This window comes from Dreissena polymorpha, chromosome 11 (genome assembly GCF_020536995.1).
Source record: "Dreissena polymorpha isolate Duluth1 chromosome 11, UMN_Dpol_1.0, whole genome shotgun sequence".
NCBI lineage: Eukaryota > Metazoa > Mollusca > Bivalvia > Myida > Dreissenidae > Dreissena > Dreissena polymorpha.
This window is the reverse complement of record NC_068365.1, coordinates 80,466,503-80,493,826: the sequence shown is the minus strand read 5'-3', so window position 1 is coordinate 80,493,826 and position 27,324 is coordinate 80,466,503. Positions and strand designations below refer to the sequence as shown.

At 35.7% G+C, this 27,324-nt stretch overlaps 1 protein-coding gene across 2 annotated transcripts; it reads right to left on the bottom strand.

Moving 5' to 3' along the window:
- Window positions 1-1,689: 1,689 nt before the first annotated feature.
- Window positions 1,690-27,324, bottom strand: LOC127851364 (uncharacterized protein YfbL-like). Of its 2 annotated transcripts, XM_052385097.1 has the most exons (10): window positions 27,184-27,285; window positions 20,556-20,616; window positions 18,719-18,881; window positions 7,908-8,087; window positions 7,156-7,264; window positions 6,468-6,596; window positions 5,838-6,004; window positions 4,755-5,046; window positions 4,315-4,464; window positions 1,690-3,670 (listed from the first exon to the last, which is right to left on the bottom strand). In XM_052385097.1, exons 4-10 carry the CDS (start codon window positions 8,073-8,075, stop codon window positions 3,576-3,578), a joined length of 1,110 nt encoding a protein of 369 aa, XP_052241057.1. In that variant the 5' UTR covers window positions 8,076-8,087; window positions 18,719-18,881; window positions 20,556-20,616; window positions 27,184-27,285; the 3' UTR covers window positions 1,690-3,575. The 2 variants fall into 2 exon arrangements, with proteins under 2 accessions (XP_052241057.1, XP_052241058.1); XM_052385098.1 differs by lacking the exons at window positions 18,719-18,881; window positions 20,556-20,616 and having other exon boundaries at window positions 27,184-27,324.

The following is a 27,324-nucleotide window of genomic DNA, read 5'->3' as shown; positions in this document are numbered from 1 at the left end:
TTATTGTTTAATATGCTGTTTGATTTCATTAACACTTGGTTTTATACTGCAATATTACATTATTGAAATTGCTATGTTTTATACTATAATATGAGTCGCGTTCTGAGAAAACTGGGCATAATGCATGTGCGTAAAGTGTCGTTCCAGATTAGCCTATGCAGTCCGCACAGGCTAATCAGGGACGACACTTTCCGCCTAAATTGGATTTTTGCTAAGAAGAGACTTCATTTAAACGAAAAATGTCATAAAAGTGGAAAGTGTCGTTCCTGATTAGCCTGTGCGGACTGCACAGGCTAATCTGGGACGATACTTTACGCACATGCATTATGCCCAGTTTTCTCAGAACGCGACTAATATATGAATGAAGAATGTCGGTCGCACAATTTACAGAATCCGTATCCCAAAACTCACTATGAAATTTTTCTTGTTATAGCGGAAGCCTTTGCCAACAACTGCACGTCTCGATGACGTGGACAGCTTGCCAACTGTTCCCCACAGCTACCATTTGTATAGAATGAAGCTTACGCTTCCACGTGAATGACATCATATAACGTAAGGTGGCTCAGATTTGTATCAGTATAACGCGATAAAAAAAACATGCCGTCGGCGAAAACTTCGTCGGCACTATTATATATATAACAAGAGATTGCCAAGCAATATGGTCCCCTACCGGTGAATCTCCACCATTGTCAGTATTTTGTATATATGTGTTGCCATAGCAACCAGAATTTCTGACGTAGGAACAAAATGAAATGATGTGTATAATCTCCATACTGCCATCTATCCATGTTTCAAGTTTCATGAAAAAATATGAAGAACTTTTAAAGTTATCGCAGGATCTAGAAAAGTGTGACGGACTGACTGACTGACAGACAGACTGACAGACAGACTGACAGACAGAGTGCAAACATTAAGTCCCCTCCGGTTTCACGGGCAGGGGAAAATAATGATATAATAATGTAATTATATAATGCTCGTGTGCGTGCGTTGGAGGTGCGTGTGAGTGTGGGTAGGTGGGTGGGTGGATGGGTGGGTGGGTGGTTGGGTTGGTAGGTGGGTGGATTGGTGGGTGGCTAGGTGGGTGGATGGGTAGGTGGGTAGGTGGGTAGGTGAGTAGGTGGGTGGATGGGTGGATGATAAAGCATATACATAAAATATGATCTCATACATAATATAATTTTTCCTAAAATGAGTTCTCCATAGAAGTTTTCACAACAGGTCAATAGCTTTTTACAAACTCAATTTAACGAAACATAACGTGTTTTTTATGGATTGCCTATATCCCGATTAATTTCGGATATATTTACATAAATCTTTAATGAAGTTGATACACTTAAACTATAGTATTGTTGTATATGTATAAAACTTTTAATTACAGAAGATCTTGTAAAATATATGAAACTTTATTAAAGCGCAAAAAAACACGAAAAATTCTTACTTGAATGATTGTCTTTTTTAGGAGCCAGCCAACCGTAATGAACACATGCAGATGTATTGTCGAGCTTTTTATAGTACTCGAGTGTGAAAGCTTCATTTAAATTGTCAAAATCAATGAAATGTATAACGAAATCATTGAAGTGCGTAATGTTTGTTTACGTTTATTAGTAAAGCTCTATATAACTTAATAGGATCTTTTAAAAATACGTTTTTAATATTTTTTGAATAAAGTTGCATGAAGAGACAGAAAAGTTTGTTTGAAAAGGTTTATTTCCAATGTGCTTAAAATGGATACATACGAGTAAAGATAGACGAAACATTGTAGAACTTGTATATATAACTTACGAACAAAGAAAATCAATACACATAAAATGCAGATGAAACAAGTATCCTATATCATTGGCAACATTCATGTATCTGTTTATATTAGAATATATAATATTAAGAATATTATACTTACAACCGACAAAAATTCACTGTTTTGATAATAACTACACAACGAATAAATATATTATTTAAACTGACACACGTCTAGTTATACGTCTATAATACATCGAATAAATACACGAGAACACAAAACAGGGTAATATTTAAACGTGGACACAGACGGCAAGGCAAACACACATTGAAGGCCGAGTTCCCCGTAATGACGGACGCCACAGTATGCTTCAATGTACCCAATGTACGGAACATACGCTTAAAGTATTTATGTATTATACAAGTAATTGATTAACAGTGCTTTATACCTCTAACAAGGAACCTCACTGTGAAAGTATTCAGAAATAATTTTAGCAGAGTTATCGTATAGCTGTGGCAAAATCCAAATCCCCCCCCCCCCCCCGAAAAAAACCCGTTGCCAGATAATATTGCTACGTCTTTCACAACCTCTATACAACCTTTATTATAATGACTTGTTATTGTATAGCAAATAAGTTTGTTTTAAATATAAATAACATAATGGTTATTACAAGTGTCCTAGGCTACCAAGTAATAAAAACAATCTTCACATAAACACTCTGTATTAGCAACTTTAAAATCTCCGTAAGAGAGTCTGGCGAATATTTATATTTTTATTGAAGCGTATGAATTAAATGAAAGCAGTGAATTAACGCTGAGATTTGTTTGACACCAAAAGATAGTGTACTTAACTGCACAAAACAGTGGAAATGTATATCAAAATTTACCCTGACACCTCGTAAACTCAATATAAAAATAAAGACATAAATCAGTAGGACACAGATGCCCCCCCCCCATTCCAATGTGTTTTCAAACATTGAACTCAATATGTGACCTTGACCTTTGTTTAAGAGAGAAGGTTTTAACATGTGTCAAGTCGCCTCATGGTGGTTTGCATTTGTTACTAAACAAACCATCAATGAATGGCAAAATTATGTCTGAGGCTAGAATTATCAAGTTTTACTTTTGAACTTGTAACGTTGACCTTTCAGGTAGAAAGGCGTGTTATCCGCGAAACGTCTTAATATGATGGTGTAAATTTGTGCCATTTTTAAATAACTCATTTATGCAATTGCAACATTATGACTGAGGCAGGAATTGCGAAGCTGTTTTATTACCGAATTTGACATGGCTTTTAACCGTGACCTTGACTTTTGCGACAGAGAGACGGAAGTTTAATGAGACCACGGCGTCTTGGAATCTTTTTTCGTGTGCCTAGTTATTTTTAAAGTCATAAATATATTTCAAAGTTTTTGATTCGACAGTAATTTTCATGTTTTTACCGCATTTGACCTTTAAGTTTTACATTGATCTTTGAAGTAGGGAAACGGGGGTCGAAAGGAACACCGGACACACGCACAGACCAATAGATGAAAAGTGCAATTGCTATATATATATATGACGCCTTCTTCGAAGGGGACATAAAGACAAAATATATTAAAACAGTGGTTAATTCAATGTTAATCGAAGGTTTTATAGGGGAAAAACTATATAAAAATTAAGACTGGTGAGTATACACACATACATGATAATGTAATGAGTTTCTGTGGAATGCATTTATGATTTTAAATAATTTCCTGGTTATTTTAATTTCATATAAACCTGCTAATCAGCGCCATTCAAACACTTATACGGAAATTTGGGCTTTTAATAAAAGACACATATCTTTGTGACAGCAAACATTACTGAAACAGTATGAAATATCTAGCTGCAATTGTGACCACAAGAACAACAATCAGGTACCAAAGTGACGTTATGAGGTGGCACCCACTGGTGGCTGAAATGAAAACGAAACGAAACAGGTTTTAAAACATATTGATATAATTGTTTAGGAAAGTTAAAACGATCATATTGAAATAAGCTGTATATTTGTGTACGTTAGCGATAAAGACGCGCTCTGAGAAAAGGGACGGAATACATGTGCGTCAAGTGTCGTCCATAATAGCCCGTGCAGTCCACAAAAGGTAATCAGGGACGACTCTTTCCTCATACGCTGGATTTTTGCTACGAAAAGTCTTTCTTTAAACAAAAAATATCATAACATCGGAAAGTGTCGTCCCAGATTAGCCTGTGCAGTCCGCATGCGCTAATCAGGACGACACTTTCCGGCTAAACTGGATGTTTGCTAAGAAGAAACCAGATTTTAACAAAAAATATCATAACATGAAGAAGTATTGTCCCTAATTAGCAAGTGTTGACTTCACAGGTGTATCTGGGACGACACTTTACACACATGCATTTAACCCCGTTTACTTGGAGCGCGATTCTTTTTATTTTGATCTTAACAAATCAATGCGCGAAATACAATACAAGACTGCCGAGCGAGTATTGGAATCGAAATGAAAAACAACAAGCGCCGATTTTCACTTTTAATCAATGGAGTTCGCAAAAAGGGTTTACGAACATTACCCTCACCCCTACCTGGCTCGGAGGGTTCGGAAAGGCTGTTTATGGTTTGATAAATGGCGTCCGTTGTCTTGGAGAGAAACATCAGGTTGTCCTCGGTCAGCATGGTTTCGACATTGTCACACTGACTGTGGTAGCATACCTGCATAGCGCCGCGGTAGTCCGCTGAAATAACGCGACCGACAATAAGGAATACATGTGCGTGAAACAGACCAACTTTCATAGAGACAAAGGCGTAACTATGATATTAAGATACAATATGTTATGCAAAATTAGCTCAAAATGTAGTTCGGGGCAGCACGGAATAAAAAGATATAATAAATGGCATCATCAAATTTGTCGTGCGTTATTCCGTAAAATGAAATTAAACTGGTGCGTTACGTATCAAAAAATATCTGAGAAGAACATATTACTTTTTCAAAGTGCATTTGAGTATGTGATAAACTTGTTCCTACCCGAATCTGTGAGGAAAATAGCCGGAATGTTATCGAGCCAGAGATTCCTATGATCACTGCGCAGGAAGGGTTGGTAGAAGGTCAGATAGGGCTCCATCAGCTGCGTCAGACTAGAAATAGGCAGTGGGAACACTTCGAGTTCAAACCTCGGATGGCTCAGCGCTTGCCATGCCCTGGTAAAGGCTTCACCGAGCGCTCTATCCGCATCTTTTCTGTAGATATTTAGAAGGAAATCGCCACGTCTATTATCGGACTGAACATTGCGGTAGACCGTTTGGAACGTCGATTCGATCTGTAATTATAGTTATCAAATGTTGTCAACTTCAACAACCAAAACTAGGCTTATACCGACACATGTTCTTGTATTTGTTGCAGAACTACAACTTGTGTAGTTGCTAAAGTTATAGTTGCTAGTTGTACAATAGTTGCAGATTTTGTATTTGTGAAAAATCACAAAAAAGTTGTACGGTATGTATGTTAATATCTACGCGACCAATATAATGCTGAGCTTTGAGAACTAGCATTTACTACGTTGACATTATAAGATACAGATATATGTTAAACTATTTGTTAATAACACAACAAAGTAAAGTTTACGTCAATAAAACAAACTTGCTGCCTATCAGTTTGTCCGTCTGGTGAACCATTTGCGACGCGTTCTGGGAAAACGTGGATTAACCCTTTCAGTGCGGGAACCGAATTTTGAAGGCCTTTGCAAACAGTTTGGATCCAGATGAGACGCCACAGAACGTGGCGTCTCATCAGGATCCAAACTGTTTACTATTCTGATAATATTCTTTGAAAAAAATCGAAGAAAATGCTAATTTTAGAAATTCAGCGGACGACATTTAAGCAGACGACAAATTTCCCAGCATGCAAAGGGTTAAAGCATATGCGTAAAGTGATGTCCCAGATTAGCCTGCGCAGTTCATTGCGCAGTCCAGTTGCGCTTTTATTGTATTTATCATTTAAGTGAAGTCTGTTCTAAACGAAAATCCAGTGAAGGGGAAAGTGTCGTCCCTGATTTACCCGTGCGGACTCCACAGGCTTATTTGGGAAGACACTTAAGGCACATGCACTTACGGCCTGCGGTGATGGTATACTCTGTGAGTTGGCGGTCAGGTTGTAGCCCATGATCGTGTCCAAGACGATCATGCCGTACGGTACAAGTTGTCGTGCCGCCGTTCCGTACGTCCGTGCCAGCCACGGGTTCAGCCAACCGCTTATAATCTGCTTGCTTCCGATGAGGCCTGCGTATTTCGGGTACATTTATTTTGTAGAGCAATATTGAAAGGGACTTGCTCATATACGAAAGTTATTTAAAACGAATTTTTTTTAATGTATTGCCGTCACCGAGTTTCGAACCACCGAGTTCCTATTTTTTCAAAGTCTAACATTAGGACATTAAAGGCTCATAAATTCAACAGCGTAATTAAACGTTCTTAAAGTAATACTAATACTTGTCAGCTGAATAATTTAAGGCCTTACACAAGCTTGCTGGAATATGATGTATTTATTATTTTTAAAAATTTGAAATCAATTTTAGGCCCTCAATGCATACCAAATGTGCCACTATAGCGTAAATAGAAAATGTTTTGCAGCTGTTGTGTATCAAATTGGGGTGATATTGTTGCTGATGATGACACTTATGTAAAACACTGATGGAAAGACGATGGTTAGTAAAATAATTATTGATAATGATACACAACATACCAGCTTCTTCATGATCGAAGGCTATAAATAGCACCGTGTTGTTGCGTTTCACGCCTCGTTTATTCTCGTCTGTAAGTTGCTTAGCAACATACAGCATGGCCGCCATGCCCGAGCCATTGTCGTCGACACCTATAAGCAACACAACATTTGCTGTCACCTCGAGGTTCAAGACAAACTGATGTGTATGCTGCATATTGTAATAAACAATTTAAATACAACAAAGGACTTTAAATAACAAAAAAACACAAAGAGAGTCTTTATTTTTAAGCACACTATTTATAATTATGTCAGTTTCACCTATAATTACACAATTTCTGGATGAATCTTTGGTTTCACTAAAGCGAAACGAAATTACGAAGTAAGTCACTGCAATGACGTATGCATAATCACAAACATGTGAGCCTCGCTCTGGGAAACCGGTGCTTAATGCTTTTGCAAATAGTGTCGTCCAGATAAGCATATGCAGTCCGCACACAAGGGACGACGCTTTCTTCCTAAGTTGGATTTTCGCTAAGATGAGACTCCCTTAAAACAAAACAATACATCATAACAGCTGAACGAGTCGTCACTGATTAGCCTGTGCAGATGTTAAAGACTAATCAGGGATGACACTTTACGCACAAACATAAAGCCCCGTGTACCCACAGCGCAGCTCATATAAATGAAAACTGCGTTATCGATACATAACCTTTTGTGTCGGCAACTGTGTCATAATGGGTGCCTACTCCGACCAGTTTGTCATCGACCGTCCCGACTCGAGTCCCGTTAAGGATCCCAATAATGTTGTAGAACTCGTACTGATATAGGTATGATAATAGAAGTAATTTCAACAGAAAGACTTGTGTAAAAAAGCATATGAGCAGCATTCTGTACAAATCTTGGCTTTATGCATGTGTATTAAGTGTTATGCAGGATCGGCTTGTGTATTCCCAAAATCTAATCAGGAACGACACTTTCCGCTTTAATGGATTTTGTTATATGTAAGTCTCTTCGACATAAAAAATCTAGTCGTGGCGAAAAGTGTCGTCCCTGTAAAGCCTGTGCGTGAGCACAAGCTAATCTGGGGCGATATTTGAAGCTCATGAATGAAGCCCAGTTTTCCCAGACCGCGGATCTTTTTGTGCGTAATGATTAGCCGGATGATGGCGGTGGTAGATGCATACGTGAGGCTCTGGTATGCAGTTATTCAAGCCTTAGATCAAGATTTAAGTTAGGGATGTGATGTTCATGGCTGTATTTCTACGTCTCTATGTTCGCAGAATTTGATAGTGGTATTGGATGTATTATAAAGAACTTAGTGGGAGCTGTACATCGATTGTGGCTACGTTGTTACGAATGTGTAATTACTTTGTATCAGTGGCATTTACATAATATGCTCGCTGTGAAAATTTGGTTTGCAACGCATTTTGTCTATTTTCTTAAAAATATACCGTTACGTACTTGATTAACAACAAACTTGTGCTCCTGTGGTTGCAGACCGAACTCCTGGAACTGGCTAACGATGAAGTCTCTTGCTCTCTTCTTGTAGGTGGAGTTTGTCACGTGATGTCGAGTGTCACTGAAATAGCCGCGGAGGGTGGCGTTCAAAGCCTTGGCTGTCTGCACCATGGATACTGCCCGCTGAAATGTGTGTGAGCCACGCTCTATGAAAAGGGGGTTTAATGCATGTGCTTAAAGTATCGTCACAGATTAGCATGTGCAGTCCGCACAGGCAAATCAGGGACAATACTTTTCGCCTAAATTGATTATTTGTCAAGAAGAGTCTGGGTTTAAGTGCGGAAAAAAAGGAAAGTGTCGTCCCTGATCTGGACTTCACAGCTGAAATGTGTGAAATGTGCAACAACTATGTGGTATGTGATGTATGTGCGATACAAGTGGCCACGCTGCATGGCTTGTCAACGAAAAGTAACCACAAAACGCGCACCAGACTTATATTAAAAGACGATAATATATATATTTATACAATCATGTACAAACTCTTAAGCATGTCAGTGCGATTAAGACGAAAAATTAAATCAATTATGATATCAAAAGCGTTTTTCAGTTGTTCGTGTAGCGAACAGCTAATGTTGTTTTCTGAAAATTTCAAGTCAGTTCGGCTTATCTACGGTAAGCCTACTACCCGCCACACCTGCCGTATCCGCGCGAGAAATAGTTGTTTAATTTATGCAAGAGGTTTGGGTTCTCCAACTATATTCATTCTTAATTTGGAAACATTATGTGAATATCGTGTTAAATAGAATATTTTTGAACGGAGCTTATATAGCAAAGAATCAAAAATAAAAGTTTGTATTATGCGTTTCGCGGATGAAATTATTTATAAATGATTAAACTAGTCCACTTTCTGCTGCGTCTTAATGACGTAGTACAGGTCATTTAAAATCCGAGGCTATTGATAGATTCGGGAAAACAACGCAATAGTATAAGGTTACGCTTGTTTATATTCTCAATTTATAAAACGTTGAACATGAGTTCAACAATAACTTCAGGGATACGATAGACAACAACAAAAATGCTTCATAATCGCTTAAACCGAATATAAAAAACAATTAAATACAACAATAATTATCTATTTTCGTAATCTCGTTTATGCTTCTACAGCGGCGTTGGAAAACGTTCTTTTGTTCTCAACAGACAGCGGCGATCTTTTGTACTTACGGCTGTTAACAGCGCAATAGTAGAAGGTTAAATTTGTTTATATTCACAGTTCTCAATTTATAAAACGTTGAACATGAGTTTACCAATTCAGAGCTCCAGATTAGGGCCGTACAGCCGTAAATACGCCTTTTTCATGAAGATTTACGCATTTATTTTGATAAACTGGACGTACAATAACGACTTTTATATCCATTTTACGCATTTACGAAAAAAATCTGGCCGTATCGATACGTCTGCATCAGCGCGGCGTGATTTGTTGGTCTCTAACCTTACGGCGCTTTTCGTTAATTTAAATTACCGAAAAGTTGTAGACTGGGTTCATATCGTATTGTCTATTCTGTCACGTGAATTTCTGTTACTTTTAAATCCGTAAAAAACAATATGTCTGCGCGCAATGCAATGCCGGCTTAACTGAAAGCGGTTCAAAACAACACTTTGTTGTCATATAATGACTACATACGGTGTCGTCTAACCATCCTGACATTAAATCGGTACACCCAGAAAAAGACATTATCGCCCCGATATTCAACGATTTGATTGCATCGGTGGCTTAAAACGTTAGAAAACACGATGGAAAACGGATGAGACAGTGTAATAAGTGTTCATTTACTTAGCTTACTAGTTTGCTTGTGTTTTCTTGTCAAGAAAAATGAAGAAAAAGTATTAGTCATGAGTTTAAATGTGTAGTTGTATTTGCATCATAATTCAGAATGGAAAACCTAATACAATAACTGTTTAAGAAGCTACATATATTTATTATAATTGCTGCAAATGTTTCTGTAAAGTCAGTTATACACCATTCAATATCCAAGAACACGGGTAGTACAGTACTACCTGTATTTTTGGATATGGTAGTACAGGTACCTATTGATTTTAAGCGTTACTCCTTTCTTTCTGTAAGTGGTAGTACCGTTACTAATTTTACAAATCCTGATCTGGAGCTCTGCCAATTACTACATGTATACTATAGACAACCTCAAAATGCTTTACAATCGCTAAAACCGAACATTAAAAAAACAACTAAATATAACAAGAAATATCTTTTAAAAAGGTAGTCGGCGTAAATGCTGACTTTTGAATAAAGTTTCCAATTTACATGTCTAAATAAATAAACTGAAAACAAAAGTTTAACTATTGTAGCTTTTTTTCACTTGCAAGTCGCATATTCACTGCATGAAATGTGTGTTATCATTGTCAAACCACACATTAGTGTAATTAGATAAAATAATACTACGGGAGTGCACATCATATGTGTCCTCACATGCCTTATTATGAGTATTTTTTTCAATATCGTAACATATCGTATGTTAATATTTGATTTAAACGCAGTTTTCTTTCGACATATTACAATTACACTTTCATAGTCGCGTCATGCGAAAACGGGTCTTATGCGTTTCGGCCAGCGTATCTTAAACCAAACATGTGCATTTGCGTAGTCTGGTCAAAGGCGATGCTGTTCGCTATAAAATCACTCAATGTGTTATGGTCTCATTATGTATCTCCTGACCAGACTGGGAGATGCGCAGGCTGAATGGGCTATATATATGATGGGCGCATATGGAATAAACCCCATTTTCGCATGACGAGGTTCATTACAAATCTCATTCCGAATTGTAAATGGCACATTTTAGAACAATGCTTTTTGAAACAGAATTGAATTCAAAATAGCAAACTTGTTAATAAGGGCAGCCTATCAAGGCGTTCAGGAACGATTTCCAGAGGTGCTGACCGAGTACGGCAAACATTGTGGTTGGATAACTAAACGATTTTCCTCTTATCGTGACACAATACAATTTCGGTAATGTTTGTTTTCTCATCTTGAAAGCAAAACTGTGTTTATCGATAGTCAATTATATATTCCCCGGACGATTTAGTGAACGAGTACTGACCCTGAAATTCTGCGAGATGGGTTTTAACGCGTAATTGTAACTGGGCCACAATTTGTGTCGTTTGAACATACAGAGAGTAGTCCGGAATTTCTTACACTGAACAGTGCTACATCCTTTGCGCTGAGCACAGACACGGTGATGTAGCCAACGTTCAGAGGTTTTATCTCGAATCAGCCCATAAAATATTCGAAAATATTCACGCGTGTCTGCTGGCGTTATGTAAAAGTCATTTAAGTCGAAAAGCTAGGTAAAACAGCTATGCCGAAAAAGCGCATTAGTGCTCTATATCTATGTTAAGGTCAGAGTTGTTGACACCGTGTGAACTGCTAGGGTAACAAATAATGCATAAACAACAAAGCACTGGTCAACATTGCTGTCTTTATGACTACCTAATTATGACGACCTAAGTATTGCTCGCAGATTTTTTTTTTCATCAATTATCTTATTGGATATTTTGAATTTGTATATGGTGTCACAAATCAAAAGTTTTGTACAGAGAATTTTCATCATGAAATTATATTCTAAGTGAGATAGGTATTCGATATTTCAACAATATTCATTTAATATGATAGTGATTACAAATTGTCTTTATATTAAGTTCTCATTACCATTTTCATCATACCTTCTATGCTTTCAGAACGTCCAAAAAGGGCCATGTTGTTGTTATTTTGTCTAAGTAATCTCTACAAAATAAATAAGATGATAAAAAGTGCACACACATCTCGACCCGTGCGTTATGACACACTCTTTATAAATTTGAATGGCGTGTGTTCATTTCAAACTTGCGATTAATTTTGAAAAATGATTTGCGTCTTAAATTATGCAATAGCGAACAGCTTCAGTGCCTTCAGCGCTTTGATTGTTAAATTGATCGATTTAACAGCTTCGTAATTGATATTCGTGTATTATTCATAAAGGTCAAACAAAATACTTATTTCATTATATGAACGCCATTACATTCAGATTATAATACAACGTGATGGAAACTTTATAACTGTAAATTAAGTTCTATATTGGCGGCTGTAGATATTATCATTCTTAATTTAACCCGATTAATCTTAACAATTGTGAAAATTTACATACTAAAATATGCACCAGCTATTTTTCTATGTTGTACAATTACTGTATGTTTTATTAATATTTTAAAATGGCCTAAAAGGCATTTAACAATATTAACAACAACAACAATAACACTATATATAAACCAGATGAACGTTCAAACGTTACACAGAGGCGTATTTAGGTGGGGGCTAGGGGACTAAAGCCCCCCAGTTGGCTGGGAAGATACGATTCTTGTTTTTTAAATGAGCCCCTTATAGTTTCAATCCACTTGTGTATTTCCTGTCATATGCCCCTAATTAAGTCATAAACAGCATTCAATTTGTGTGATCAGCCCCCAGGCTTGTGTACAGACGATCTAACCTTCGCCAGCTAAACTGCACGTTTCAAGAACTGTAAGTGATAAGCTACTCTATTTGATTAGCTATAGGTAAATGTTTATAAATGGCTCATTAATTTTTCGGTAAGTTTCTTTGATGAATTTAAAGGGGCCTTTTCACAGATGTTGGCATGTATTGAAGTTTGTCATTAAATGCTTTATATTGATAAATGTTGACATTGGGTCTAAAAATCTCCATTAAAAAACAAGAGTACAATTAAAGACTTAAAAAAAATTAAACCTCAATGGGACTCGAACCACTGACCCCTGGAGCCATGGAGCAAAAGTCTACCGCTCTATCATCATTCGACCATCCGCATTAATAGAACTTGAAATAAAGAGTGTTGCTAAAATGTTATTTTTATAATTTGTAAAAAAGGTTTATCAATGACTTTGCCTTATTTGACAGTTTTTGAACCACAAGACTCAACAAGATAATACATAATATGATTACAACCAAGTTTGATAAATATCTACCCATACAAGAGGGTGACTTAGTAGGATATCCAACATGGTTAATTAGGAGGTCCACCCATCTAACACTGTTAACAATTTCTGGATAAAGATTATGACTCACACCACTTTAGTGGTGTGAGAGACATTTGATTTACCCCTGTGTGTCTGTTTGTCTGTCACACTTGATGTCTGAACTTAAGTTCTTGTTTGTTTTACATGCACTTTTAGCATGCAAAATGCTGATAAGATAGCATGAAATTGCGTCATTTCAAGGTGCCATTAAAAAAAAAAATCAACGACAGGAGGGGACACCCCTCCCGCACCCTCCCCAGTTCACTCCCCCCCCCCCTCTAAACATTTTCTGGATACGCCTCTAAACGTATATTGCTTGAAACATTAATTTCATTAATGTAAGCATACTGAGTATGAAGTACATGACATTCTTGGATAGGAGTGGTAATCATTTTAGCACATATCACAAAATTAAAGAAAAGCATGAGCTTTGCTCGAGAAATAGACATGTAACCATATTTTTATCGAGAAAACTGAGTCCTTTGATAAATTCTTTTCGAAAATCCGTGGTTATTGTTTCAACATTATACTTTCAAAATATACCCGGTCTGACGCTTCTATAACATCCGGCTAACAGCGAAAAAAATTTGAGTGGATTTTATTTTAATGAGCTTGGGACTTAACGTGCGTGGTAACGGAAATTTAAGTGCATTAAGAGTAAACGAATATATTTATGCTTCAATAAAATAGCATGTAGAATATTAAATTTGTTTTTTATGATAGTCATCACATTAAATTTACATGCTTTTGATGTTTGGTAATGACGCTCTGATGTGCATAATAGTTGTTCTCATGTTAACGACTCATCTGAAACGTATGGGGAATGTGCGCATCACACGTTTCAGTCTGGTGAAATATTTTTTCTGTTTATGGTTAAAACTATTCAAGCATTTAAAAAAGCAGAGTATTATAAATTAATGATATTGCATACAATACACAATGAACAGTAGGAGCTTGGGCAAGACATTTGTGTTGACGAGTAGGTCACGCGAGTAGTGTATCGTGTAATTTTTGATCGGGATATAGGCGTGGGATAAAACTGTAAAGGAATTTGAATAACATCCGTTTGTACAGTTGTTTTTACGTTTTAATATATCAAGCTAGTTAAAAGTGAGTTTTTTTGTTTGAACGGTTAAAACGAAAAATAAGGTGTTGTTGATTGTTTCTGTTGGTTAACGACATTAACATATTTAAATCAATGAAATCAATAAGAATTGCGGTGACTTATGTTGCGAATGGTTTTCTTTTCATAAATGTAAATTGAATCCCACCCATATCTGTACGAGCTGTTTAGCCAGATTAAAATATTTATTTATAAATGTTATATATTGGTGATAATTTATCCATAGCTTAAACGCACAAATTCTATCTGTAAAATTCAATAAAAGCATTGGGTTACCGCACTATCATGAATCACCCATACATATTTTAAATATGTATACGCGCGCGTTCTTTACACTAATGTTTGAGTTGTTTGCCATACTATTTGACTGGTCTATATATTATTTACAGTATCGTAAATCAATTTAATTATGATAACTACATTCGTTAAGTATATAGAATATATTTTATTCAATAAACCAAAAATGATGTCATGTTAATGGTCTAAACACATTCAGAATCTATTAATGTGCATATGTCTTATTTAAATGATGTAACCTATTGTGCATGATATGTTAACATACGCCGAACGGTGTTTTTTGTATCGCTATATGCCAAAGCTGTGTAAGGACGATATCCTGACACACTGACCGCGCACTGGCCTTGATAACCTGCGATATGGAATGTATTGCATTTTAAGAGACTGTATGATTAAGTGAGAGGCTGTGAAAGCATGTACGTTTGGTTTGTTGATACCATACTGGACTGGTAGGGTTTCTAGCTGCGGGTACTTAACATTCAAAATCGTTAAGTAATAGCTAAATAGCTCTCAATTACAGCTATTATAAAAATTCAGTAATATTTTCGTTAGTCTAGTAAATATACTTGTAATTTTTCTCCCTTGAGGTGTTTGCTCAATCCCAACACCGAAGAAGCAAAACCTAGCCCCTGTAGTAGCAAAATCTCGCTCCTGTATACAATATAAGTGAAATTATATTTATGTTTGTATTTTTCAAAATATAAAAAGGTCGAACTATATTTCCTGTGAATGCTATTGCATACTCTCAAAAAGCGAACAACTTCAGTGCCTTCAGCGCTTTGATTATAATGCATGCATATGGCATATTTCAGTCGCGCTGTGGGAAAACCGAGCGTAATGCATGTTCGTGAAATGTTGTCTCGAATGGGCCAACACTTTCCATTGAAACGGATTTTTCGTTTAAAAGAAATCCAGGCGGATTGAACATGTGCGCACTGCACGAGCTTATCTGAGACGACTCATTACACACAAGCATTACAACATTGTTCCCAGAACGAGGCTTAATTTAACACGGACTATCATATCAGGAATTTACAAACATACTAGCTCGTATGGGCGAAAACAAATAAACAAAGTTATCATTTACCAACAGCGGACTGCACTGCGGAAAACACTTTTCGCACATGCATAAATCTCGGTTTTCCGGAGCGAATGCTAATTTCGTATTGTAAATCCTTTTAAAATGTGTTTAGAATATTGAAAAGTCCAACCACCGTAAATGCACTTTAAGATAGTAGTCAATGTCTAACGTAACTGTGCTTGTGTTTCATCTACTAATTCATTATAAAATGAACACGATCGGAGACCAACACGCAGACTTGTGCACGACCCCATGTACATAACGAATTAACATGATCGGAGACCAACACGCAGACTTGTGCAAGACCCCATTTACATAATGTCCGCAGTGATCGTTGAGCTTAAGAGAAAAAAAACAATTTTTTTTACTACGAATAAGGTTGATATAAATTCATTTAAGTAAATTAAGTTAACAACATATACCGGTATTCAATTTAAAAAGAAAACAATTCAGAACAACTAATTGTTTACGAACGCGCAACAGCCCTTTGTAGTACGAACGTTTATTCATCCGTTAAACTTTGACCTACGAAAACTAAAATTAATTTACATGTTTAATGATTTTTTTGGTTTGTTTGATCCGTCTAGATGCTATGTACCGCGCGTATAATACAGTTCAACGATAAAAAACATCGAATATTCAGTTTCGTACATTATAATTTGTTCACACGGCTTTACAACTATGGACGTAGTTAGAATTCTGTTTACATAAATAATAAAAAAGTTAGCGTATTGCTATCGCCAAAACCAAAACAGGCTGGTACGGGTCACTCGCGATATTTCCGTTTCAAATGAATGCGGATATACATTCCAATCGCAAAGTCATTATCTAAAGCACGTACACAAGTTTTTTATTTAATAAAATTGGTTAATGTCGTGTAGGGCATTTTATTTATTATAAACCTCACATACAAGTCAAAAGATATGTCTCCATTTCTGCTACATTTCCGTTGTTACGTGAACTCAATGCAAATCGAAATGGATAAATTATAACAAGATTTGATAAAATGCCTAATTCAAGCATATAACGAAGTCCATTAAAATGAAGGAAGACGAATATTGAAAGGAACATGTCGAATATGCAATAAATGTACATGAACTGAAATAAATTCTGTTAAACTCGCGTATACAAATACAAGCACTCTGACTCAACAACAGCAGCGTGAAACCAACGTTTAAATATTCATGCTTACTTTATTGACCGTTATACTGCCATGTTAACTTAATTTTGTCCCAGGGAACATACTGTCGAAACTTTATATAATTTTAAAATGTAGACAAATCATTTTTACTTGTTTCACCCTACCAGGATACATTTCCTTAGTGTTTTGAAAGTCTATACAAAATTATCTGACATCTCAATTTTTGACTCCAGGGGTATTATTTAAGAACAGTTTGAAGGAACTAACGAACTCATTTACTGTCAAGAGAAAGATCAACACTAGCACTGTATGCAAGGAGAAAAGTAACACATTACTAATGCCGTATATACTCAGTCTTAAGTCGAGATTTTAAGAAACACGTTCCCTAAGATTATTTCAATATATTAGTATTAGAAACCGTTGAATCAGTATGAGGCACAAACATTGATATTTTTGACGTATTAGATTTTCTATCATTCTAACGATGGTCTTTAGTAGAAGATTGGTATGTACTGGTAAAAACGAATGTTAATCCGCATCATTATCGTGTTATTATGAAATAGTTATTGCATTTATTGCAACTGCAACAACAGTCAACTCGTCTACGAAATGCGTATGTAGCTGCAGTATTGAAACTGCAACAACAGTCAACTCGTCTACGAAATGCGTATGTAGCTGCAGTATTGCAACTGCAACAACAGTCAACTCGTCTACGAAATGCGTATGTAGCTGCAGTATTGAAAAAAGAGCGCTAATCATACTGAACTTTTTAATGTCAGTGAAGTAAAAAAAATCCTTTCAACAATACATAAGCTACAACCATTCGTATTTCATTTACATGTAAACTGGTTAACATTCCTAGAACATAACTATACCCTCATATTCATAATGTAATATTTCATGACGCAAAGTAATGTGATGGCTTATGGTACAATGCAGACAATACATTTCATAACTAATTGAATTTCACCTTTTAAAACTCTTATATACAAATGTGAACGAGACGCCATATAAAAATGAATATTGAAGTATCTTGAAAACTGATGTAAAAATGTCCCGAATAAGCACACTTTCCCAAATCGTGAAGAATGGATATTGGAGAGTGCATTCATACTTACATTAATACAATCAGTAATATAACCGGGCTTGTCCCAGATGAATACAGTACTTATCGAAGCCCAGTTAAAATGTAGGATATGAAGCTATTTCTTACGTTTAAAACATGAAGGTATCTTCATGTCACACATCTGCTACATTCTCGGATCAAAGATATCTTCATGGCACACATCTGGTACATTCTCGGATCAAAGGTATCTTCATGTCACACATCTGGTACATTCTCGGATCAAAGGTATCTTCATGTCACACATCTGGTACATTCTTCATGTCACACATCTGGTACATTCTTCATGTCACACATCTGGTACATTCTTCATGTCACACATCTGGTACATTCTTCATGTCACACATCTGGTACATTCTTCAAGTCACACATCTGGTACATTTTTCATGTCACACATCTGGTACATTCTTCATGTCAAACATCTGGAACATTCTTCATAACACACATCTGGTACATTCTTCATGTCACACATCTGGTACATTCTTCGTGTCACACATCTGGTACATTCTTCGTGTCACACATCTGGTACATTCTTCGTGTCACACATCTGGTACATTCTTCATGTCACACATCTGGTACATTCTTCATGTCGCACATCTGGTACATTCTTTATGTCACACATCTGGTACATTCTCGGATCAATATGATGATCATTGTTACATATTTCTGACAAATCAATGGCTTATATATAATCTGCCAGTATTTTTGGATCTCGCACCAACAGTTGATTTTCGACCGAGAATGTTTTCTTTCAGTATAATTCTTATCTAAGTAACAAATAATTCGTAGTAGCTCGTTTATTTGCCTAATCTTCACAATACCCCCCCCTGTCCTTTAGACAAAGTATCATGCTTTATACATTTACCAAAAAGTGTATAAAATAATAGACAATGCGACCAAACTATCAACAATCATGTATGCTATAAATGTCGTACATTGAATCTACAAATATAAATGCTGTAATATAACTCACGTATGAATGAAATCCATACCACTATCAACCGAAAAGCTATAAAGGCCAAACAATCCATGCTAACTGTCTCGACCGTAATGCGGCTGTTATGGCTTATATCGTGTACATGCTGCTAGTAGTATCTGAAGACAGATAATCTTTGTTATTTATAGGTCTTTGTTATCTGTAGTAGTATCCAATTCATATATATATAAATACCATTCAGATGTCTCTGATACTCTCGTAGCAGGAGGGTTTTGGTAACTGTGTTTCACTAATACATACAGACAGCTAATATAAACATCAAATATAACATCAGATAGAGCGGTAAAATGGTTATTATTGCAAATAACATTTTCCTGTAAAATTGTGCGCTTTTGAATTACAAAACAAAAGGTAGTCGGCGTAAATGCTGACTTTTGAATAAAGTTTCAAATTAACTTGTCTAAATGAATAAATTGAAAACAAAAGTTTTACTATTGTAGCTTTTTTTCACTTGTAAATCGCATATTCACTGCATGAAATGTGTGTTATCATTGTCAAACCACACATTAGTGTAATTAGATAAAAATTATACTACGGGAGTGCACATCATATGTGTCCTCACATGCCTTATTATGAGTATATTTTTTCACTATCGTAATATATCGTATGTTAATATTTGATTTAAACGCAGTTTTCTTTCGACATATTACAATCACACTTTTATAGTCGCGTCATGCGAAAACGGGTCTTATGCGTTTCGGCCAGCGTATCTTAAACCAAACATGTGCATTTGCGTAGTCTGGTCAAAGGCGATGCTGTTCGCTATAAAATCACTCAATGTGTTATGGTCTCATTATGTATCTCCTGACCAGACTGGGAGATGCGCAGGCTGAATGGGCTATATATATGATGTGCGCATATGGAATAAACCCCATTTTCGCATGACGAGGTTCATTACAAATCTCATTGCGAATTGTAAATGGCACATTTTAGAACAATGCTTTTTGAAACAAAATTGAATTCAAAATAGCAAACTTGTTAATAAGGGCAGCCTATCAAGGCGGTCAGGAACGATTTCCAGACGTGCTGACCGAGTACGGCAAACATTGTGGTTGGATAACTACACGATTTTCCTCTTATCGTGACACAATACAATTTCGGTAATGTTTGTTTTCTCATCTTGAAAGCAAAACTGTGTTTATCGATAGTCAATTATATATTCCCCAGACGATTTAGTGAACGAGTACTGACCCTGAAATTTTGCGAGATGGGTTTTAACGCGTAATTGTAACTGGGCCACAATTTGTGTCGTTTGAACATACAGAGAGTAGTCCGGAATTTCTTACACTGAACAGTGCTACATCCTTTGCGCTGAGCACAGACACGGTGATGTAGCCAACGTTCAGAGGTTTTATCTCGAATCAGCCCATAAAATATTCGAAAATATTCACGCGTGTCTGCTGGCGTTATGTAAAAGTCATTTAAGGCGAAAAGCTAGGTAAAACAGCTATGCCGAAAAAGCGCATTAGTGCTCTATATCTATGTTAAGGTCAGAGTTGTTGACACCGTGTGAACTGCTAGGGTAACAAATAATGCATAAACAACAAAGCACTGGTCAACAGGGCTGTCTTTATGACTACCTAATTATGACGACCTAAGTATTGCTCGCAGATTTTTTTTTTCATCAATTATCTTATTGGATATTTTGAATTTGTATATGGTGTCACAAATCAAAAGTTTTGTACAGAGAATTTTCATCATGAAATTATATTCTAAGTGAGATAGGTATTCGATATTTCAACAATATTCATTTAATATGATAGTGATTACAAATTGTCTTTATATTAAGTTCTCATTACCATTTTCATCATACCTTCTATGCTTTCAGAACGTCCAAAAAGGGCCATGTTGTTGTTATTTTGTCTAAGTTATCTCTGCAAAATAAATAGGATGATAAAAAGTGCACACACATCTCAACTCGTGCGTTATGACACACTCTTTATTAATTTGAATGGCGTGTGTTCATTTCAAACATGCGATTAATTTTGAAAAAACGAGTTGCGTCTTAAATTATGCAATAGCGAACAGCTTCAGTGACTTCAGCGCTTTGATTGTTAAATTGATCGATCTAACAGCTTCGTAATTGATTATCATGTATTATTCATAAAGGTCAAACTAAATACTTATTTCATTACATGAACGCCATTACATTCAGATTGTAATAAAACGTGATGAAAACTTTATAACTGTAAATTAAGTTCTAGATTGGCGGCTGTAGATATTATCATTCTTAATTTAACGCGATTAATCTAAACAATTGTAAAAATTTACATACCAAAATATGCACCAGCTATTTTTCTATGGTATACATTTACTGTATGTTTTATTAATATTTTAAAATGGCCTAAAAGGCATTTAACAATATTAACAACAACAACAATAACACTATATATAAACCTGTTGAACGTTCAAACGTATATTGCTTGAAACATTAAATTCATTAATGTAAGCATACTGAGTATGAAGTATATGACATTCTTGGATAGGAGTGGTAATCATTTTAGCACATATCACAAAATTAAAGTAAAGCATGAGCTTTGCTCGAGAAATAGACATGTAACCATATTTTACTCGAGAAAACTGAGTTCTTTGATAAATTCTTTTCGAAAATCCGTGGTTAGTGTTTCAAAATTATACTTTCAAATTATACCCGGTCTGACGCTTCTATAACATCCGGCTAACAACGAAAAAATTTTGAGTGGATTTTATTTTAATGAGCTTGGGACTTAACGTGCGTGGTAACGGAAATTTAAGTGCATTAAGAGTAAACGAATATATTTATGCTTCAATAAAATAGCATGTAAAATATTAAATTTGTTTTTTATGATAGTCATCACATTAAATTTACATGCTTTTGATGTTTGGTAATGACACTCTGATGTGCATAATAGTTGTTCTCATGTTAACGACTCATCTGAAACGTATGGGGAATGTGCGCATCCACACGTTTTAGTCTGGTGAAATATTTTTTTCTATTTATGGTTAAAACTATTCAAGCATTTAAAAAAGCAGAGTATTATAAATTAATGATATTGCATACAAAACACAATGAACAATAAGAGCTTGGGCAAGACATTTGTGTTGACGAGTAGGTCACGCGAGTAGTGTATCGTGTAATTTTTGATCGGGACATAGGCGTGGGATAAAACTGTTAAGGAATTTGAATAACATCCGTTTGAACAGTTGTTTTTACGTTTTAATATATCAAGCGTGTTAAAAGTGAGTTTGTTTGTTTAAACGGTTAAAACAAAAATATGGTGTTGTTGATTGTTTCTGTTGGTTAACGACATTAACATATTTTAATCAATGAAATCAATAAGAATTGCGGTGACTTATGTTGCGGATGTTGTTCTTTTTTTCATAAATGTAAATTGAATCCCACCCATATCTGTACGAGCTGTTTAGCCAGATTATAATATTTATTTATAAATATTATATATTGGTGATAATTTATCTATAGCTTAAACGCACACATTTTATGTGTAAAATTCAATAAAAACATTGGGTTACCGCACTATCATTAATCACCCATACATATTTTAAATATATATACGCGCGCGTTCTTTACATTAATGTTTGAGTTGTTTTCCATACTATTTGACTGGTCTATATATTATTTACAGTATCATAAATCAATTTAATTATGATAACTACATTCAAATTGTTAAGAAATGACTAAATAGCTCTAAATTACAGCTATTATAAAAATTCAGTAATATTTTCGTGAGTCTAGTAAATATACATGTAATTTTTCTCCCTTGAGGTGTTTGCTAAATCCCAACACCGAAGAAGCAAAACCTAGCCCCTGTAGTAGCAAAATCTTGCTCCTGTATACAATATAAGTGAAATTATATTTATGTTTGTATTTTTCAAAATATAAAAAGGTCGAACTTCATTTCCTGTGAATGCTATTGCATACTCTCAAAAAGCGAACAACTTCAGTGCCTTCAGCGCTTTGATTATAATGCATGCATATGGCATATTTCAGTCGCGCTGTGGGCAAACCGAGCGTAATGCATGTCCGTGAAATGTTGTCTCGAATGGGCCAACACTTTCCATTGAAGCGGATTTTTCGTTTAAAAGAAGTCCAGGCGGATTGAACATGTGCTTATCTGTGAAGACTCATTACACACAAGCATTACGCCATTGTTCCCAGAACGAGGCTTAATTTAACACGGATTATCATATCAGGAATTTACAAACATACTAGCTCGTATGGGCGAAAACAAATAAACAAAGTTATCATTTACCAACAGCGGAGTGCACTGCGGAAAACACTTTTCGCACATGCATAAATCTCGGTTTCCCGGAGCGAATGCTAATTTAGTATTGTAAATCCTTTAAAAAAATGTGTTTAGAATATTGAAAAGGCCAACCACCGTAAATGCACTTTAAGATAGTAGTCAATGTCTAACGTAACTGTGCTTGTGTTTCATCTACTTTAATTGAAGTAAATTATTTTTTAAAGGAAACATTGCTCTCATTGTTCAATGGTTGGACAGAGTAGATTTTAACTGTAAATAGGATTAGTAGCGTTCTTTTGTAGTAGTTGATTAGTTTTCAGTATGTAGAGACTGGGTAGAAAGTTGAACTGTTTTTACTAACATTTTAATACGTTAATTGGCTTGTCAATCATGAGTTTATTCACTCAACCACATCCGTCTGCATGAATGACTATTTCGAATGTCATTCTTTGCATATCATTCATGCTGTCAACCTGTATGTTTATGATATTAAATCATAAATATAATATATTTAGGTAAATATGCATTTTATACATCTTTTATATTCATGTCTGTCGGTTGTATTATTGTAATTATTTTGTTTTAATAGTTGTATTTGTGTATTAATTCTGTTGGTATCTTACCGTCGGAACACATCATTTTATATAAATTTAATAATACTTATTATAAGAGAGTCATTCTTTGCATATCATTGATGCTGTCAACCTGTATGTTTATGATATTAAATCATAAATATAATATATTTAGAAACCCAAACGCGGTGTTCTAAGAAAGAACCCTAAACGCCCATACGGCAACACGTGCACGACCCCATTTACATAATGTCCGGAGTGATCGTTGAGCTTAAGAGAAAAAACAAAACAAATTTTACTACGAATAAGGTTGATATAAATTCATTTAAGTAAATTAAGTTAACAACATATACCGGTATTCAATTTAAAAAGAATACAATATAGAACAACAATTGTTTACGAACGCGCAACAGCCCTTTGTAGTACGTACGTATATTCATCCGTTAAACTTTGACCTACGAAAACTGAAATTAATTAACATGTATATATGATTTTTTTGGTTTGTTTGATCCGACTAGATGCTATGTACCCCGCGTATAATACAGTTCAACGATAAAAAATATCGAATATTCAGTTTCTTACATTATAATTTATCACACGGCTTTACAACTATGGACGTAGTTAGAATACTGTTTATATAAATAATAAAAAAAGTTAGCGTATTGCTGTCGCCAAAACCAAAACAGGCTGGTACGGGTCACTCGCGATATTTCCGTTTCATATGAATGCGGATATACATTCCAATCGCAAAGTCATTATCTAAAGCACGTACACGAGTTTTTTATTTAATAAAATTGGTTAATGTCGTGTAAGGTTTTTTATTTATAATAAATCTCACATACAAGTCAAAAGATATGTCTCCATTTCTGCTACATTTCCGTTGTTACGTGAACTCAATGCAAATCGAAATGGATAAATTATACCAAGATTTGATAAAATGCCTTATTCAAGCATATAACGAAGTCCATTAAAATGAAGGAAGACGAATATTGAAAGGAACATTTCGAATATGCAATAAATGTACATGAACTGAAATAAATACTGTAAAACTCGCGTATACAAATACAAGCACTCCGACTCAATATCAGCAGCGTGAAACCAACGTTAAAATATCCAAGCTTACTTTATCTACCGTTATACTGCCATGTTAACTTAATTTTGTCCCCGGGAACATACTGTCGAAACTTTATATAATTTTAAAATGTAGACAAATCACTTTTACTTGTTTCACCCTACCAGGATACATTTCCTTAGTGTTTCGAAAGTCTATACAAAATTATCTGACATCTTCCATTTTTGACTCCAGGGGTATAATTTAAGAACAGTTTGAAGGAACGAACGAACCCATTTACTGTCAAGAGAAAGATCAACACTAGCACTGTATGCAAGGAGAAAAGTAACACATTACTAATGCCGTAAATACTCAGTCTTAAGTCGAGATTTTGAGAAACACGTTCCCTAAGATTATTTCAATATATTAGAAACCGTTGAATCAGTATGAGGCACAAACATTGATATTTTTGACGTATTAGGTTTTGTACCATTCTAACGATGGACTTTAGTGGAAGATTGGTATGTACTTGTAAAAACGAATGTTATCCGCATCATTATCGTGTTATTATGAAATAGTTATTGCATTTATTGCAACTGCAACAACAGTCAACTCGTCTACGAATGCGTATGTAGCTGCAGTATTGCAACTGCAACAACAGTCAACTCGTCTACGAATGCGTATGTAGCTGCAGTATTGCAACTGCAACAACAGTCAACTCGTCTACGAATGCGTATGTAGCTGCAGTATTGCAACTTCAACAACAGTCAACTCGTCTACGAATGCGTATGTAGCTGCAGTATTGCAACTTCAACAACAGTCAACTCTTCTACGAAATGCGTATGTAGCTGCAGTATTGCAACTCAACAACAGTCAACTCGTCTACGAAATGCGTATGTAGCTGCCAGTATTGCAACTCAACAACAGTCAACTCGTCTACGAATGCGTATGTAGCTGCAGTATTGCAACTTCAACAACAGTCAACTCGTCTACGAAATGCGTATGTAGCTGCAGTATTGCAACTTCAACAACAGTCAACTCGTCTACGAATGCGTATGTAGCTGCAGTATTGCAACTTCAACAACAGTCAACTCGTCTACGAAATGCGTATGTAGCTGCAGTATTGCAACTTCAACAACAGTCAACTCGTCTACGAATGCGTATGTAGCTGCAGTATTGCAACTTCAACAACAGTCAACTCGTCTACGAAATGCGTATGTAGCTGCAGTATTGCAACTTCAACAACAGTCAACTCGTCTACGAATGCGTATGTAGCTGCAGTATTGCAACTTCAACAACAGTCAACTCGTCTACGAAATGCGTATGTAGCTGCAGTATTGCAAACAGAGCACTAATCATACTGAACTTTTTAATGTCAGTGAAGGAAAAAAAATCCTTTCAACAATACATAAGCTACAACCATTACGTATTTCATTTACATGTAAACTGGTTAACATTCCTAGAACATAACTATACCCTCATATTCATAATGTAATATTTCATAACGCAAAGTAATGTGATGTGCAATGCAGATAACACATTTCATAATTAATTGAGTTACACCTTTTAAAACTCTTATTTACAAATGTGAACGATACGCCATATAAAAATCTATTTCGAAGTATCTTGAAAACTGATGTAAAAATGTCCCGAATAAGCACACTTTTCCCAAATCGTGAAGAATGGATATTGGAGAGTGCATTCATACTTACATTAATACAATCAGTAATATATCCGGTCTTGTCCCAGATGAATACAGGACTTATCGAAGCCCAGTTAAAATGTAGGATATGAAGCTATTTCTTACGTTTAAAACATGAAGGTATCTTCATGTCACACATCTGCTACATTCTCGGATCAAAGGTATCTTCATGTCACACATCTGGTACATTCTCGGATCAAAGGTATCTTCATGTCACACATCTGGTACATTCTCGGATCAAGGGTATCTTCATGTCACACATCTGGTACATTCTCGGATCAATATGAAGGTATCTTCATGTCACACATCTGGTACATTCTCGGATCAATATGAAGGTATCTTCATGTCACACATCTGGTACATTCTCGGATTAATATGAAGGTATCTTTATGTCACACATCTGTTACATTCTCGGATCAAAGGTATCTTCATGTCACACATCTGGTACATTCTCGGATCAATATGAAGGTATCTTCATGTCACACATCTGGTACATTCTCGGATCAATATAATGATCATTGTTACATATTTCTGATAAATCAATGGCTAATATATAATCTGTCAGTATGCGTATACAGTACTTGACTCATTTCCCATTTTTGGATCTCGCACCAACAGTTGATTTTCGACCAAGAATGTTTTCTTTAAGTATAATTCTTATCTAAGTAACAAATAGTTCGTAGAAGCTAGTTTATTTGCCAAATCTGCACAATACGCCCCCCCCCCCCCTGTCCTTTAGACAAAGTATCATGCTTTATGCATGTACAAAAAGTGTATAAAATAATAGACAATGCGACCAAACTATCAACAATCTGTATGCGATAAATGTCGTACATTGAATCAACAAATATAAATGCTGTAATATAACTCACGTATGAAGGAAATCCATACCACTATCAACCGAAAAGCTATAAAGGCCAAACAATCCATGCTAACTGTCTCGACCGTAATGCGGCTGTTATGGCTTATATCGTGTACATGCTGCTAGTCAACCTCCGCGCTGCCGCGCAGAG